A 16,973-nucleotide genomic window follows, 5' to 3' on the forward strand; every position below is an offset into this window, starting at 1 on the left:
TCAGTGATGAATGGTTGTCTCAAATTCCATCTCGTACTATGAAAAGTTTGTGTTAACTCAGCAAAATGTTACTAGTTAAAAAAAAAAAGACAATTACAAATAAAGCAGTTTAGTATTCTTTCTCATCTTTCCATCTTACTTATTTTTCTGAAGTGCCTGAAGTTCATAAGAAAGCAGCTCCTAAAGAGAAAGTACTGATCCCTGTTCCTAAGAAAGTGGAGGCTCCACCAGCAAGAGGTATATCAGTGGTTTGCTCCTGTTGCAAAAAAATGACTTTACTGCTGCATTCTTTCTTTGACATTTATCATGATAGATATCTATAAATATATATATATCATACCAATTTTCTTCAACATTAATAACAAATTTCTTCAACATTAAACATGTGCTTATGTCTGATTGTCTACAATATGGACTGTGTTCTCTGTCTTGCTGATGGTATTTATATGCTATTTCATCTTTTATGTTATCCCTTTTGGTGAGATCAATCCAATTTTCTAAAGTTGCACAATCTTTTTTAAGAACCTCCAGAAGAACAAGTGTCCACTTTCGAGACAGATGTTGAAGAAACTCCCTCAACCAAAGGTAAACAGAGAATGACATCATGGAGAATTTTTTGGTTGGTCTTGTGGTACTTGTATTTAGGCATTTTACATAAAAATTGTTTTTGTTAATATCTGAAATCTGTTTGCATCTCCCCGTTCTTTTGGTTATTTACTCTGCTTTGTCTGCACTGTGCCTGTAAAGTACACTCTTCTTCAGTGTCTCATTTTTGTTATTGAAGTTTCTTTAGCATTTTCTTTTACAAAAAAGTCAGATGAAGTAGAAAAAATCAAATATGCCTGCATTTAAAATACTACAATTAAATATTCTTATTCTTTTTAAGTGACTGAAGTGCACAGGAAAATTATCACAGAAGAAAAAGTTGCAGTTGCTAAAAAAGATGAGACTCCACCCAAAAGAGGTATATAATTTTTCAGAGCTACACAAGAGAAGTCTTGTTTCAGAATACTGATTTATATTTATAATGTCTGATTGTATAAAAAAAGTTGTTTCAATGTTTGCTGTCATTTCTTTATTTGACTTAAAGAATTGCCAGGTCTCTGCTTTTGTGTTTTGTCATCTGATCATGTTAGCAAACTGTGATTAATTCAAAATCTTTTAAAATAAGAATTTGTTTAATAAATAAATAAATAAATAAATAAATTTAATGCCAGCAGTGAGGAAGACTGTGCCAGAAGAGAAAGTTCCTGTTCCAGTTTCACGGAAAGTGGCAGTTCCACCAGCTAAAGGTATATAAGTTCTTTTGAATGTAGAGAAGGCTTCTAAATATCAGATGTATGCATGCATCATATTCATCATCTGAATGGGTAATAAAACCCCAGGCTCTCCCAACTAGATTTTAAATGAAAAGCAGCTTTGTCATCTCCCTTGCAAAAAAAATGCAGAAGGTAATGGAGAACAGTCACACACCTGCGTTCCTTGCATTTTCTAAGCTACTAGTAACTTAATTGATTATACTATCTGCTTGAGAGCTTTGGAAAGCTGAACAAAGACATCTACTCAGCGAAGACAATTTATTCAACAAATATCAACACATTTAGAAAAAAACTATCAATGTTTTATAACATAGTCAATATTCAGAGTGGAGGGTTTCAGACTTAGAAATATGTCTTCTGCTTCTGTGTTTTTTTGTGTCTTCTGCTTTTCTTGTGTTTGAAAAGTAATTTTGTAATGTATGCTTTATATGTGGTGTTTTGTGATTAAATAATATTTCTGAAGAGCCTGGAGACATCTCACCTTCATCTCCATCTTTGTATCTTCAAATTGTGTCGATATGCTGTTTGCTTTATGATGTGATTTGTATTTCTATTCTGTCTCTGTATTTCTTATTCTAATATTCTATGTATTATTTTAGTATCTTATAATATTAACACTTGATGATATTTCTGCTGTTACTAAACTTGCAAGGTGTTTCAAAGCATCAAATTTACCTAGGGAATTTATTCTTGGAAAAACCCCAAACTAATCCTATACAAAATACTTAATGCATATATAGCTACTATGCACTAAAATTTCAGCTGGTCATTTTCTCATTGAATTAAGTGTCTTTATCTTTGTATGTTCAATGTAATTGTTGTGTTTATTATAAGTATCCTTGATATGTAAAAGTGTACTATTTCCCCATAATTGTTTGCCCTTAATTCTTTCCTATGAACTTTGTATGGAAGTGTGTTTTTCCTTTTAGAATTTAGTATTCTTACAACTATTATCTTTTAAAGTGCCAGGAGAGCCAAAGAAAATTATCAAAGAAGAAAGAGTATCCATTGCTGTTCCAAAAAGAAAAGTGTCACCACCACCAGAAGGTATTCCTGCCCATGGATTAATCTATGAACCAACTTCCCTAAAGCAATACCATCAGAGCTTCAAACCTGCCACTGGCATGTTGCTTATAGTTCTACTGCCTCAGCATCGTCCCAAATGAACCTTAACAGTGCCTTTGAAAAACACTAGATTTTCCCCAATTACCCTGGGTGTGGGAGGTATCAGGAAATAATAATTAGTTTTCTAAGAAACACTTAATGGGATATTTATTATTCTACACAATATTGCACCAGAGAAAAAATATTAAAGTTGGACTCTGTCTTTGAAGTACCAACAGAAGAAGAACACTGGGCTATCTCAGAGGAAGTATCCATTTCTCTTCACACAGAAGAGGAGATTTCATACACAGGTATGAACAGACTAAAAAGATTCTATGTCCAAATTTACAAATTGTCAACTACTTAGCAAAACAAACAAACAAAAAAGCAAACAAACAAGAAAACAACAACAACAACAAAAAACAGCCAATCATAATTTCTTGTCCTATGCAGATCACCAGTAATTGGTTTATCCCAAAGGTATATCTTGTAGAGTACTAAAGGTACCAAAGGGATACCAGAACAGCATTCCATTCTCACAAAAGGCTGAAATTTTCCCTCCTGGCTTATTGCTTTTGTCATAGCGGAAAACCAACCATTTCACTAGCCCACCCTTTGCAAATCTTGCCACCTCTCAGACCTTTGAGGAAAAACAGTGCAGCCTTTTTCTTATTTATATTAATATGCTTTCCTCTTCTGAAAAGAAAGTGTGTGCTTTCCTCTTCTGTGACAGCAATCTCTCACCTAAATCTGAAAGTCAAAGCAGCAGCCTTTACCTTTGCTCTGTTTCCCAGCTGGCTAAGACACTTAGCACAATCCCATGTATTGGACGTACCAGTTCAATGGCTTTGAAGAAAGTCTCTTAATTCATTATCCTATTACTTTGGGTAGCAGTCTATTGATTTGTGGAAAATGAGTCACAAGATGCCTCATATTTACTGCATTCAGTCCTGTTGTTGTTGATAAACATTATCAATCACTCTGAACATATCAGTATGAATTGAAAGATTAATATAATCACACCAATGTGAAGTTAAATAATTTATTTAGTCTCTCTATTGGAGAATGATGAGGGTAAAGGCAGATCATGATTATTATAAGGATAGAAGGGGACCTTTGACTGTCTATAAGGCAGGAATAATATTCTAGCTGCTCTCGTAATAGAAGGGTCAAAGCAAAAGGACGTCAAATTCAACAGTTCTCCCATGGGATGCCAAAGAGAGGTGGTGTAGCTGGGACAAAACAATCCAAAAAATACTTGAGTTTCCTGACAAAGATACTGACGCACAATGCAGGTTTTCTAATCGAATCAACTGAAGTTACCAGGTCCAATCAGTTTTAGTTTAAGATTTTAAATGCACAAGTACCTGACCTTTACAATTATACATCAGGAAGGATTCTGCAAGAAAATCTTTAAGGAGGTGGTCAGTGTTCACATTGCCCTAAAACTAACACCCACAGCAAACATCAAGAGTCGTGGTAGCCATTCACTTCACCTCTACCCTCACTGTAGCCTACCATGAAAAAACCTGTATAAATTCTCAAATCTATCACTGACAAAAGGGATTCCATCTCTAAATATCAAAATATCTCTGATCTGTTAAGAAAAGTCCAAAGTTATCATCTTAGCAAGCCCAGCTGTCTCCCAGGTGTTAAAATGCTAGAGTAATTTTTTTGTTCAGTTTCCCTTGATATTGGTCAGAAAGTCCCATGAGACCTGCCTCAGAAGACAAAACCTATGCACTGCTGCTCTAAAAAAAGAGAATATGCTGCTTGAGTATAGTGTGCATTCTTTCCTGAATAAATCTTACAAACTGAACATATTTGTATCTTAATCTTTTGGAACTTTTTCTGCCATTATAGGCAATGATTGCTTGCCATGCCTGAATAAAAAGTAATTGTATAAAGCAATTGACAGAAGACAAACAGTACCTTCCCCACTGAACAATGAATTCTTTTGCCTTTAATTAGGCCAGAACTCTTATCCATAGTCATCCACTCACACAGCTTTTTTTCTATGTGCTCCTTTTTCTTCATTTGGAGTTTCCTTTGCAAATCTTTTGTTAGCAATGACTGAGACTTTGCTCTATTGCTGAGGTAGTATAAGATGTCACTGTTGTGGATAATGGCAGCCACAGAGGACACAAATGGAATTTAGTGATTTTGTAGCTGGTTGAATTTGGATTTTGAGCTCTGCCCATTAAGAAGCTTAAATCCACTGCTGGCAGAAGAAGGTGAAGCAGGAATCATCTCAGATACTTATGTTGGAACCTTGAAATGTTTGTTGTTGATTTATTGAATAGCAGTCTAATTGCTTCCATAATTACGAGTCCAGTGTCAATATATGTGGTTGTCTTCTATGTGTCAGCCATGTATTTGTAAGATATTTTTAATGTGTTTTGACAATAATATTTTTGCTCTTAAACACCACTTTTTCAAGTTATTAAATATAAATGTACTGTATTTTTTAAGTGCCTGATGTACCAGAGAGGGCTATCATTGAAGAAAGAGTACCAATTTCTCCTCCTAAAAAAATGCCAAGAGCACCAGCCAAAGGTATACTGGATAGAGTGCTGAAATATGATACAAATGTTTTTTGTGTCTTGTGTGTTCCATGTACAGAGGATAATACTGATTTTTTTTTTCTAAGGAATGTTTGTCCTTTGGTATAATTCTTACTTGACAATGCTTGTGATCCTTAGTGTCAGTAAGATCTACATGCTAAATTTTAAGATTCTTTTCATTGATATCTTTTTAAGCGCCTGAAATACACAAGACAGTTGTCCGAAAAGAAAAAGTGTATGTTGAAGTTCCTCAGGATGAAGAGGAAGAAGTTCCACAATATGAAGAAGTAACCAGATATGAGAAGGAAGTAATCCATTACAAGGAGGAAGTCCACCCTTATGAAGAAGTTAGTCCCTATGAGGAAGAAGTTCCTCAGTATGAAGTTTCTCAATATGAAGAGGAAGAAGTCACCCATTATGAAGAAGAAGCTGCTTATTACGAAGAGGAAGTTCCTCAATATGAAGAGGAGGAGGTGGAAGCTCCCCAGTATGAACAGGAGACTCCCCCACCAGTTAGAGGTATACTTTTATTTTAGGACTGTGTGAGGAAAAAATAGTATCTGTTCCTTCAGTTAATGTATCCAAGTTTTGTTTTATATGTTCCAGTTTGGTTTACATCTTACTTTTTCCAAGGCATTTTATGAATAGAATATACTGTAGAAAACAAGCTGGGCTGCTGTATGCCTACTCTTCACTACTACTTCTACAAATTTAAATGTTCTATGCCATAAATGTTCATTCCTCTTTACATAAATTCTGTATAACCCACTAAGAAAAATTAATTTAAATTTATCTTGTCCTTGTCTGAGATCAAATTTTCCTATCAGTCTCTGTCTGAAATGTTTAGAATTGCATATGAGAACTGTGTGTCATGAACAAAATTATTTGTATCTAGAAAATACGTGGGGTATTTGAAAATAAGTGATTTTGGAACACTAGTCTTTTTTACTTCCTCTCAGAAATGTTTGAGAAAATCTATATTTGTTAATGTATTTATTTTTGAAAGGGAACAGTATATTTTCATGGAACACAAAAATACAGAAGTTCTATTAAATCGCCATAGTTAAAAGCTCTTACGTTTAGATGTTTTCCTTAGGAATAATGTATATAGTGATGGTGTAAATTTTCACTACTTAGAGAGGACAACTAGCTTTGGTCTAGGTCTTGCTAATAAAGTTTTGCTACATGAAGACATAGGCTAACTATATCTATTTTTCCAAAATTATATAATCATCTAAGAGTACATAAAAATGTATATTTTCCAGTCCTGATTCAAATCACATAGTGCTTCTTCTCCAAAAGGAAGGTCAGGATTTCTTTTGACTAACTAATGAATTTCAAAACTATTTATAACATCGTTTGCACTAGAATTTTGATACATTGGTTAGCACATTTTCCTAGTAAAGAAAAGGCCATGCTGCACACAGCAAAAGCGAAGTTTATCCTGAACAGGAAATATTAGGATTGGCTGAAGTTTTATTGACTTTATCCTAGCAGTTAAGTTTAATTCATATGTGCATCAATCTTTCTCCAGTATGCTCAGATCAAATGATTACTCTCCTATCATCATAAAACTTGTATGGATATTTAGCCATTTTGGAGTACAAAAACTGTTAAGATAAAGTTTAGTTGAAATTTTTGCCCCACTGTAGTTAAAGGGAAAAATTCTACTTATTTCAGCATTCAGGATTTTATTTTATTTTATTTTATTTTATTTTATTTTATTTTATTTTATTTTATTTTATTTTATTTTATTTTATTTTATTTTATTTTATTTTATTTTATTTTATTTTATTTTATTTTATTATTTTCATTGAAGTACACCACTCATATACAATGTCAGTACCCACCAAATTGTGGTATAAACTGCTGTGTACTTGTCATATATTCATAGTTGTGTGTTAGAGTTAAATCAATTAACAAACTTGATCTGCTTGCTTTTTATATGTAGATAGCACTTGGAAAAATCTGAAAAGTAAAATGTAATCGGCAATATATATTCAATATACAAAACCAGCTTATTCAACATGATAAAATTAGCATATTACATGCCTGAGAAGTGTTAGCATCATAGCTCTGGGGGAAAATAAGGAGAAAAGTAGTGAAACCTTAAAGTATTTAATAAAGTAATTAAAGCAGGCTTTTATTGCAATGTTTGTTTTCATCCACTGATAGCATTTTAGTTTGCTCCAAAAATTGGAGGAAAAAATTAAATTTGTATTTTTGCAAGTTTCCCTGCCATGATGTTTCTTGATCTTCTTTAATAGCTGGTTCTAAAAAGTCACTCTCTGTCTTACTCTAAGCAATAAATAAACCCTTGAAATCAAAACTTTTTTTTTTTTTTTGATGGCATTAGTGGCTGAGCAGGGAGAATGGGCTTAAAAGCAGTGAATATATCCTGTTTGCTGTTTTACTTTGTCTTAGTGCTCAAACCATTTTAAATCATAGCTGTATGTTTTGGTTATGTACTTGGGATTTGTGCTAGGGGTGCTTGCTTGCGCTTTATTTTCCTGTTGTTTTCCAAGTAAATACCTAAGATATTAATGGTATCTTTCAAGTGCCTGACGTGCCCAAGAAGGCTGTTCCAGAGGAAAAAATACCAATTCTGAAGAAAAAAGAAGCTCCTCCAGCAAAAGGTATATAATCTCTTGATGTTAGCAGACATTCTCTGGATGTGTAATTCACACTATATCTTAGATGCATTACTTTTTCTGTTCTTTGGGAGGGGGCTCTGCATATGAAATATTTGTGCTGCTGTCTTTTTTGTTTTATTTCTGTTTTAAATAGTTTGTGGATTATGTTTTAATCAAAATAATGTTTTTGAAGTGGCTGAGGTGCCGAAGAAACCTGCACCTGAAAAGAAAGTCCAAGTGCCAAAGAAACAGGAAGCTCCCCCACCTAAAGGTATAGCAACTTGTATTAGCTGTGATCAGAAATGTCTTCTAGACTTTATTTATCTTCTCACTTGTGTTAAACCATGTGAAAGCAAAAGGATTATTGATCTTAAGAATGGTGATTCTATGTGTTTGTGTTAAATTGTTTTGTGTCACTGGCTTTTATGTAAAGGTGTTTTAGCTGCTTATTCTAAACTCATTTTACAATAATATCTTTAAAGTTCCTGAAGTGTCAAAGAAACCTATGCAAGAAGAGCAGGTTCCTGTTCTTGTAAAGAAAAAGAAGGATGTCCCACCAGCTAAAGGTATATCAGCTCTTGCCTAAATGTTTGATAAAACAAAATGTTCTTTGTTCACCTTTCCTCTTTAACATAATATGAACAGTCTATTCTTGTTAGTTCATTTTGTCATTCCATTATATTGATTCATGTCATTCATATTGATTCGTTCCATTTTTATTGATTCTTTACACTGTGGTGTAATGAAAAATGAAATTCTTAAACTGCAACTATATTTTTAAAGTGCCTGAAGTACCAAAGAAACCTGTGCCAGAAGAGAAGGTACTTGTCCCAGTAACTAAAAAGGTGCAAGAGCCTCCACCAGCCAAAGGTACACCGATTTCTGATTCAACCAAGTAATTCTAATTTTATTTCTTTGGCTTTAGAAGACAGCAAGTAACAAACCCATTCCTCTTCACTGTATTGTGACTCTGTTATGAGCATTTCTTTTTGTCATGGGTGATATTCTGTGCTTTGAAAATGTCTATGTTTGTGTTGTACTATTGTTTGTCTTTTTTGGAGAGGAAAAAAAGATAATTGTTATTTACATATCTGAATTCTTTAAATGTACTTGCTGTTTCAAAAACAGCTGCTCCAGAAGATAAACAATATTTATCTTCCAGAGATAAACATTCCAAACAGCCAGACTTCCCCCCAGCCTTACTACATCAACTTGTAATGTGGTAGTTCGGATGTTTGTAAGTTCGCATCTGTGCATAAATCTGTGGAAAATTATATACTTTTAAATCAATGATTTTTTCATACACAAATTAATCATATTTGTGTAGTTACCTTATGTTATTTGCACAGTTATTGTTTTATATTACACTGAAAATGAATTTCTTAAACAAAAATATCTTTAAAGTGCCTGAAGTACCCAAGAAAGTTCCAGAAAAGAAAATACCTGTCCATGTACATAAAAAGCCAGAAACTCCAACAGCTAAAGGTATCTTTTCTCATAAGTGAACCCATGGACAATGTTTCTTGTTGTTTCTGTATGTTTGTTATTAGAATTTCACTGAAGTATCATAGCAGTTTGTGACAAATGTACTTGCTAATTTAAACTCTTCATCTTCTGTGTAAATCATCCGTCTGTGTCTGATGTTGTGTTTAATCTTCTTACAAATAAATACTATCTTTGAAATGACAGAAATATCAAGACTTTCCCCTGAAGAGGTACCTGTCTTTGTTCCTGAGGAAGAGGAAGAAGAGGAAACTATTCCAGAGATACCAGCAAAAGGTATAGCATTTCTTCCTGAAAATTACCAAAGAGCTCTGTCCAGTTAATTAAAAGACCTTCATCTCTGTTACGTGTTTTAAGCTGGATGTAAATCTTAATTATCTTTTTGAAGTGAGTTTTCTTCTTCTTACGGGTCTTTGTGATCATTTTCCATGTTTTAGTAGTTTTGATGCTCTAAATATAATTGAAAATTTCTTATCAAAACAATATCTTTAAAGTGCCAGAGGTGCCCAAGACAGCTGTCCCAGAAGAAAAAGTGCATGTTGCAGTTCCTAAAGCAAAGAAAATTCCTCCAGCTAAAGGTATATCACTTTGCAGTGTGTGCAGATAATTCTTCTTCCTTATATTTTCGTATTTCAAAGAAATCTCCTTTTAAAGATCAATTTATAGTCATTCAAAGTCAGATCCTTGGTTCTAGCACACTTTTGCTTCCCAGCAAGCAGTACTAGATCACAGATAGGGCTTGATTTTTCATTTTGTTCTTGACCAATCAGAACTCATGTTCCCAAGGAACAATGTTTAAACAACGTTCCTGGAATAATGTCCTATGGGACTTTATCTGGAAATTCTTCAATTCAGAGAGATCTTTCCGACATGCACCTTGAGAATATATGTTAAAATTTCAAGCTTTTTAGCTAAATTTATACAAAAATAAAATGAAAGCACAATGGACTCTATAAATAACTAGAAGATGGACCCTGTCAGCAAACACTGACAATTTTTTATGTTAAAAATTAGACTAAAAATCTTCAACAATCTTTCATTTGTAGCATATGTTGGTAATATGTTTGGCAATGATGATGTGTAATTCAGAATTGGGCAAAAGAGCTAACCCTCATGTAATTCTTATAACCCAATTGCATTTTGCTATCCTTAGGGAAAGAATTAAAAATAACGAATTTAGTTTGCCTCATGCTTATTAGTGTTGTTATTTTAAAGTTGGTGTCCTTGTGTTTTGTGTTGTGATGTTTTCTTTGGGATGTTGCGCAAGTAAAGTTTTTAATATCTTTAAAGTGCATGAGGTGCCACAGAAAGTTGTGCATGATGAAGGAGAGGAAGCTTTTCCAGAGGAAACTGTACCAGCAAAAGGTACAACATCTCTTGCAAGCTACCCATGTGATCTTTTGAGCTGATTAAAATGCTTCTTTATTTCTTTTTCTGTGTAAACCTTGATGATCTTATCAGGGAGTTTGTGATCTTGTTTCATGTTTTTTAATGTTTTTGGTGCTCTGAAAGTAATTTTAAAATGTGTTTGCAAAATAATATCTTTAAAGAGCTGGAGATTCCTAAGAAACCAGTCCCAAAAGAAAAAATACCTGTACCCACTCCTGAGAAACTGGAGCTTCCTCCATCAAAAGGTACATAAATTAATAACTTTAATAACTAAGAAAACAATCTGTGCTGTTAGTCTCATTCACTAGCTATATTCATTTTATTTTATATTGTTTGTTATTTATGTTATTTTTGTGTCCCTGCTGTCTTTCTGTATTGATGTCTCAGAATACCTGTCAGATTCCTGGCAAAAAATAATTTCTGAAATGATCTGACTTGCTCATAAAGTCTTGCATGGATATAAAATGTCTTTTTACTTCAACTTCTTTTTTAAATACTTTAAATATGTTCTGCAAATCAGTTATTTCATTATGTATGTATGTATATGTCTTCTGTTGTCTTTCTAATATTACTGGTAGAGGACATTCTAAAAAGAAAATAATATCTTTAAAGTGCCTGAGATGCCTAAGAAACCCATTTCTGAAGAGAAATTACCTGTTCCTAAAAAGGTGCCAGCTCCACCAGCCAAAGGTATTTCAGTTTGTAAATGCTGTGTCATTAATAGATAATATTCTTCATACAAGTTGACCTTAGCACAAGACTTAGTATGTCTGTCTTGCATTATATTTGTCGCTACACTATAAGTTTTTGTTCTGCTGGTGGTAAGCTTCTGGGTTTGTGTTTATTTAAAAACTGTGCAGCAAGTACACTGAAGTCAGTCATATCTTTAAAGTACCCAAGGTGCCTAAGAAAGTTGTTCCTGAAGAGAAGGTAACTGTTGCTCCCCCTAAAAAAGTGGAAGCTCCTGCTGCAAAAGGTACATATGCTCCATAATGTTATTAATATACATGCTAAAATACTTTTGATCTTCTTCGTTCTAACTTTTGTCTTTGTTGTATGAGATTTTTGCTCTAATTTATGTCAAAACTCTTCAGTATCAGTGTTTGCATTGTAAAACCATAACACTGCTTATTGTGTTTGTTTTTGTTTTTACTTATACTGCTTTAAGTTTTCATTTTAATTGCTAAAAGAAAACCATATCTTTAAAGTCCCTGAGGTGCATAAAAGAGCTGTTGCAGAAGAGAAAGTACCTGTTGTTGTCCCAAAACCCAAAGAACCACCACTGAGTAAAGGTACAGATATTTTCCTTAATCACATTTTTTTTTTACTCTTCCCTCCTAAAATCTTTTAGAATATATATATTGTTTCAGGAGCATGTTCTTTTATTTTAAAGTAACTTATGCTTGTGGTTATCAATCACATTTTCTGTTCTGTGTGGATGGTCTTGAACAACTGTAAAGAATATTAAATAATTGTAAAGTTAGTAACAATAATACTGTCTCTAAAGTGCCTGAAATATCCAAGAAACTCGTCCAGAAAGTCCCTGCTCCTGTAGTGGAGAAGTATGAATATACATATGAGGAGTATGAGAAGTATGAGACATACGAAAGTATTGAAGATTTTGAGAAGGTTGAGGAATATGAAGAAATTGAAGCTTATGAGGAACCTGAAGAACCTGAGGGATATAAGGAGATTCAGGAACAGGAGTATGAAGAGGAGGCTGAGGAGAAGGAAGATATCTATGAGAAGTATGCGTTTAAGGAGAAGGAAGAGATCTATGAGAAACATGAGGAGGTTTACGAGGAGACTTACGAAATCCCACCAGCTATAGGTACATCATGTCATGATTTCTTTATTCTTATCATTGTTTGTTGAGTTTCCAGCTGCTGTTTAAGCCTCCATCTTTATATATTTCCCCATTTATACATCTATGTATGTCTGCTGCTGGTGATGATACATCCATTCAAAGTTTGTTTGTGTCCTACTCCTTCCTAAGGAATTCTTCCTTTCAAAGTGGAATAGAAAGATTCCCCATCTGACTGACAGAGCTAGTGTAGATATGATACAAGCAAAGTAAATTATAATTTTCTGGTGCAGTTCAGATTCAGTCTGGATTCAACACTTCCGTGTGTCAATGTGTTTCTTTTTCCCAGTTTAGCTCCAATGAGTAACAGAGATGTTAAAACTCAAGTAGGGCTTTCCGTCTTATCATGTTTACGATTACAGGATCATAGGATCCCTCATGCCAAACAGAAATTGCATCCAAAATGTGCCAGAAACATGTACACTGAAATTTCTTAGCTTTTGTTGCTCAAGATCTGAGTCAAATGTCTGCTCTCCTGTCTCTGCATAAATTAGGTGATTCTTCTATGAGTGGTTGCTCTGCTTGCTGTCTTTGTGTCTGTTGTAATTCCTCATAAATAACTTAAAATCCATAATTAAATATTTCTTAAAGTGCCTGAGGTGCCTAAAAGACCTCTGCCAGAAGAAAAAGTACCTGTACCTGTTCCTGTTCCTAAAAAAGAAGCTCCTCCAGCTAAAGGTACATGAGCTATAAGATAAATCTGAAAACACAGCCCTTTGTCTTCTCAGAATCCCCCATCTAGTAGTCAAATCAGAATATCAGATTTGACTACTAGACCCTTAACTTTTCTTCCCAATACGGTCAAAGACTGGGATTAACATACTAAAAAGATAAGTAAATACTTCTTAAATGAATCAAAACTTAGACAAATTACATGCATACTGAGGGCAAAGGAATTGTGAGGAGGACCTCCACTATTTAATTAATACCATCAGAATGTAAATTACATTTTTTATCTAATGATTGAAAACAAGCAGATGTAAAAATTAATAAAAGTCCATTGAGCTCAAAGTCTATGTCAGTTAAAATCTAGTTTCCCATCAAATCCCCAAAACCAAGGGCTTTATTCACCCTAATTACATGCTAGAGTGGGTATAATGTTAATATGTGTTCACTGTTCAGTCTTTATAAAAGCTAAGGGTCATGAATAGAAATTGTCAGTGTATGTTAGTAGAGTTCCTGTACTAGTCCAGAGTTCTGTAGTTTTCTTTTCAGAGCACTTAATTTGCCAGAAACTCATCTTGCACTCATTTTTTTTAGCTGTTTCTCATTCAAATTATCAGAATGAAATCAGTGGGAAGGGGGTTAATTTTTGCATGATGACTTGGAGTTAATTGATAGAAAATTATAACTTTACCATATTCCCAGCTGGTATTAATACAGCTGACAGTCCATAAAACCTGATTATTAAGCCATATCCTGCTCAAATGTTCACCAAACAATCAGCTTGAATCCAAGCAAAATATTTGAGATGCGTGGCCTTCAAGGTCAGCACTGAATAGCAAATGAGTACAGTGTATTTTTATTTTTCTAACTTCTGTGACTCTTTGCATTGCTTGCTTTTTGTTTACCTTTTATTCTTACATAATATTAATACTGCAAATATTCTTAAAAACACAACAATGTTTTTAAAGTGCCAGCGGTGGTGAAGAAGCCTGTTCCAAAGGAAAAAGTACTACCTACTGTTCCTAAAAAGGAAATGATTCCACCAGCTAAAGGTATATACTTCCTCTGCATTGTCCTCACAAACCATGAACTCTGATTTCAGTCTTTTGTCCTCATTATTTGTTGAGAAACATGTGTCTGTTTTATGTCTTCATGGTGCTTTTTCAGCTGTTTGTGATTGAGTCTTTTTTGCCTGTTTATGTCAAGTCATTTTTTGAAAACATGTGAGTTGCATTGAAAAATGTGTGTTCTGTCTTTAAGATACATATGAAAGAAGTTCAGAAAGAAAGAGTATTTTTGGTCATTGTGAAAAGGAAGCAGATTTCATCATCCAAGACTATGGTTGTCTTTCAAGAAAATGTTTTTAATATGTTATTCTTCAGTTTAATCTTCAAAATTAATGTAGATATTCTTTCAGGAAACATTTAGTCTTTTGTTGCTTCATGAATCTGTCGTAGATTTGTTAGATTTGTTCTTCTTTCTAACTTCTTCCAAGAAAATTTAAAAGCCCTAAAAGCAAACAATGTCTTAAAGGGCTGGCTGTTCTCAAAAGACCTGTTCCTGAAGAAAAGAAACCTACACATGCAGCTGAAATAGAAGTTCCACCAAAGAAAGGTAGAACATTTGATATGAGATTTTACGGAAAGGAAATATTTGCATTGTTTACTCCAACTAACATCTTCTAAAAGAATACTAAAATTCTTTAGGCCATGACAAGGATATAATCTAGTCTCTAACTGCAGATTCAGTTCTGAGTGATAAATTGAATGCTCTTAGGCAAACATTTCATATATGTGCTATACATATGCTAGACGGTAAATAAACTGATTTATGACAGAAAATGTGATGAGAACTTATTGCTACTTACACCATCTGTACATAAAAGCTTCAGTGCTTTTATTTTTGTGATGTAGTTGTAAATTCAGTTTAAACTGGGAGTTGGAAACGAGTATAATGGTCATGATATTCTGAGAAGTAATACAGCAAGAGCAAGTTTAAACCAATAAAGCTGTTATAAATATCAGAAGGAAATATCAGCATGAAGATACAGTGTGAAAAGCAAATGGCTTATGCTCTTTGAGAGCAGAAACAATGAATTTTCTACATAATTCATTGTTCTAGACTGTATAATATATCTTTCATCAAAATGCATAGTATTTGGGCCATCAAAAAATCTCAGGTTTCTGGGTTTATTTCTGTTTGGGAATTTAAAAGTTGAAAAATATTTTGAGGTTACTAAAAAAGGGATAATATCTTTTCAAGTTCCTGAGATTCATAAGAGAGCTGTCCTTGAAGATAAAGTACCCACCTTTATTGTTGGAGAAGATGAACCTACTTTGTATGAAGGTACATCAGTGAAATATCTACCAAGAAGTAAACTGCAGAGATTCATGTTCTAGGTTGTTTTTTAAAACATGAGACATTTTCAATTTATGTATTATTATTTTTTAGTTATTTAAAAGTAATTTCTATGCATGTCTTTGAGACTCTCTAACCCCAACATTTATAGTTTAACATTTTTTAGATGTTCTTTTCTCTCCTGTTGTTGGGTGAAAAAAGCATAAGAGAGAAACTAAATTTCTGATCCAGGAAAACCCTTCAGCCATATTAGAACAAAAAAATGGACTAAAGTAGATGTTGGCTTAAAAACCATCCTGAGTATGTCTTAATTAATTTTTGAGCTGGGATATAGATAATTAACTCCAGATGGGGAAATGGGAAACTCAATTCAAATACAATGTCCTATGTAACACAGAAAACTAAGTAACTAGAAAATAAAATGAAATATTTTTGAAAATTTGTATTTTACTAATTGATAATGATCACTTCTAGCAATAGTAGGTAAATGATCAGGCTGAAATGAGATATTTAAATAATTTATGTTCAAACAGGTCTTTGTCTATATACATGTCTGTGCATTATAAGTTGTCTTTGTAATTTTGTCTTGTAAATACTATTAAAATCCGTAAAATAAACTAATATCTTTAAAGAGCCTGAAGTTTATGAAGATCTTCCAACAGAAGAAAAACTCCCTGTTGTTATTCCTAGTAAACCAGAAGCTCCAGCAGCTAAAGGTACTGCAACTATTCAAACAATATATAAAGTGACGTGTACCCTACAAATCAGTTATTCATTGTCATCATTCCATCTGTGCTCCGGTCAGCTATTTAATGTATTCATTCTAATGTTTCCTTAGATACTATGTGCTTGTCATTGCTTCTTTGTTTTGTTACTTACATTTTGTTATATGATAATGTTCTTAAAAATATAATATCTTTGAAGAACCTGCGGTGACAAAGAAAACTGTCCCACTTAAGAAAATACCTGCTGCTGTCCCTAAAGAAGCTCCTCAAACTAAAGGTATACGATCTCCAAATGATTTTTTTTTCTATTCTCTCAAAATTGAGGTACTAAGAAACCCCTCATGCTTGCTTTTTCTGAACAGCATTATAAAGTGCTATATACACACCGTTTTCTTCCCTTTGATTTCCTATTTTAAAAGTAATTTATTTATCTCAGGAAGAGAGCATGTATACAGGGAGATCAGAGATGAAAAACATATAATCATTTTGCAAACACAAAGAAATCCAAATATTTCAGCAGTTTTCTTCATATGTTAAACTAATGAATGAGCAACTACTAAGACAATCATTCATCATTCAGGAAAACAAATTCAATGATCATTCTGTGTAAATTCTTATTTTTGGTTTGTGTCAGGGACTGCTCAAACATATTGATACATTTTGCATCAAGAATTTAAAATTTAAACAGACAAATTTATACAACTACTCTCCCCCCTCAGAAAATTAAATAAATAAATAAATAGATAAATAAATAAATAAAAATTAGTAGACAGGTAATTCGTTACAGGCCCAGGGATTAACCTTATATTTTTTGACTTCTTGTCATATTCCATTTCCCAAACTACATT

General features: G+C 33.3%; 1 protein-coding gene across 1 annotated transcript in view; it reads left to right on the forward strand.

The window, feature by feature from the left end:
- The window catches only part of TTN (titin), a 244,079-nt gene that overhangs the window by 101,202 nt on the left and 125,904 nt on the right, over positions 1-16,973 (forward strand). The window contains exons 126-152 of the mRNA XM_080599478.1: positions 154-237; positions 523-585; positions 887-964; positions 1,218-1,292; positions 2,283-2,366; positions 2,654-2,734; positions 4,896-4,979; positions 5,183-5,506; positions 7,546-7,623; positions 7,814-7,891; positions 8,103-8,186; positions 8,404-8,490; positions 9,025-9,105; positions 9,310-9,399; positions 9,618-9,701; positions 10,414-10,488; positions 10,674-10,757; positions 11,125-11,202; positions 11,405-11,488; positions 11,721-11,804; positions 12,020-12,343; positions 12,968-13,054; positions 14,011-14,094; positions 14,576-14,656; positions 15,305-15,388; positions 16,033-16,116; positions 16,325-16,402. Of these exons, the coding sequence (XP_080455604.1) occupies positions 154-237; positions 523-585; positions 887-964; positions 1,218-1,292; positions 2,283-2,366; positions 2,654-2,734; positions 4,896-4,979; positions 5,183-5,506; positions 7,546-7,623; positions 7,814-7,891; positions 8,103-8,186; positions 8,404-8,490; positions 9,025-9,105; positions 9,310-9,399; positions 9,618-9,701; positions 10,414-10,488; positions 10,674-10,757; positions 11,125-11,202; positions 11,405-11,488; positions 11,721-11,804; positions 12,020-12,343; positions 12,968-13,054; positions 14,011-14,094; positions 14,576-14,656; positions 15,305-15,388; positions 16,033-16,116; positions 16,325-16,402 (2,682 nt within the window). The remainder of the gene's footprint in view (positions 1-153; positions 238-522; positions 586-886; positions 965-1,217; positions 1,293-2,282; positions 2,367-2,653; positions 2,735-4,895; positions 4,980-5,182; positions 5,507-7,545; positions 7,624-7,813; positions 7,892-8,102; positions 8,187-8,403; positions 8,491-9,024; positions 9,106-9,309; positions 9,400-9,617; positions 9,702-10,413; positions 10,489-10,673; positions 10,758-11,124; positions 11,203-11,404; positions 11,489-11,720; positions 11,805-12,019; positions 12,344-12,967; positions 13,055-14,010; positions 14,095-14,575; positions 14,657-15,304; positions 15,389-16,032; positions 16,117-16,324; positions 16,403-16,973) is intronic.

Source organism: Anser brachyrhynchus (genome assembly GCF_964034855.1).
Source record: "Anser brachyrhynchus genome assembly, chromosome: 7".
Lineage (NCBI taxonomy): Eukaryota > Metazoa > Chordata > Aves > Anseriformes > Anatidae > Anser > Anser brachyrhynchus.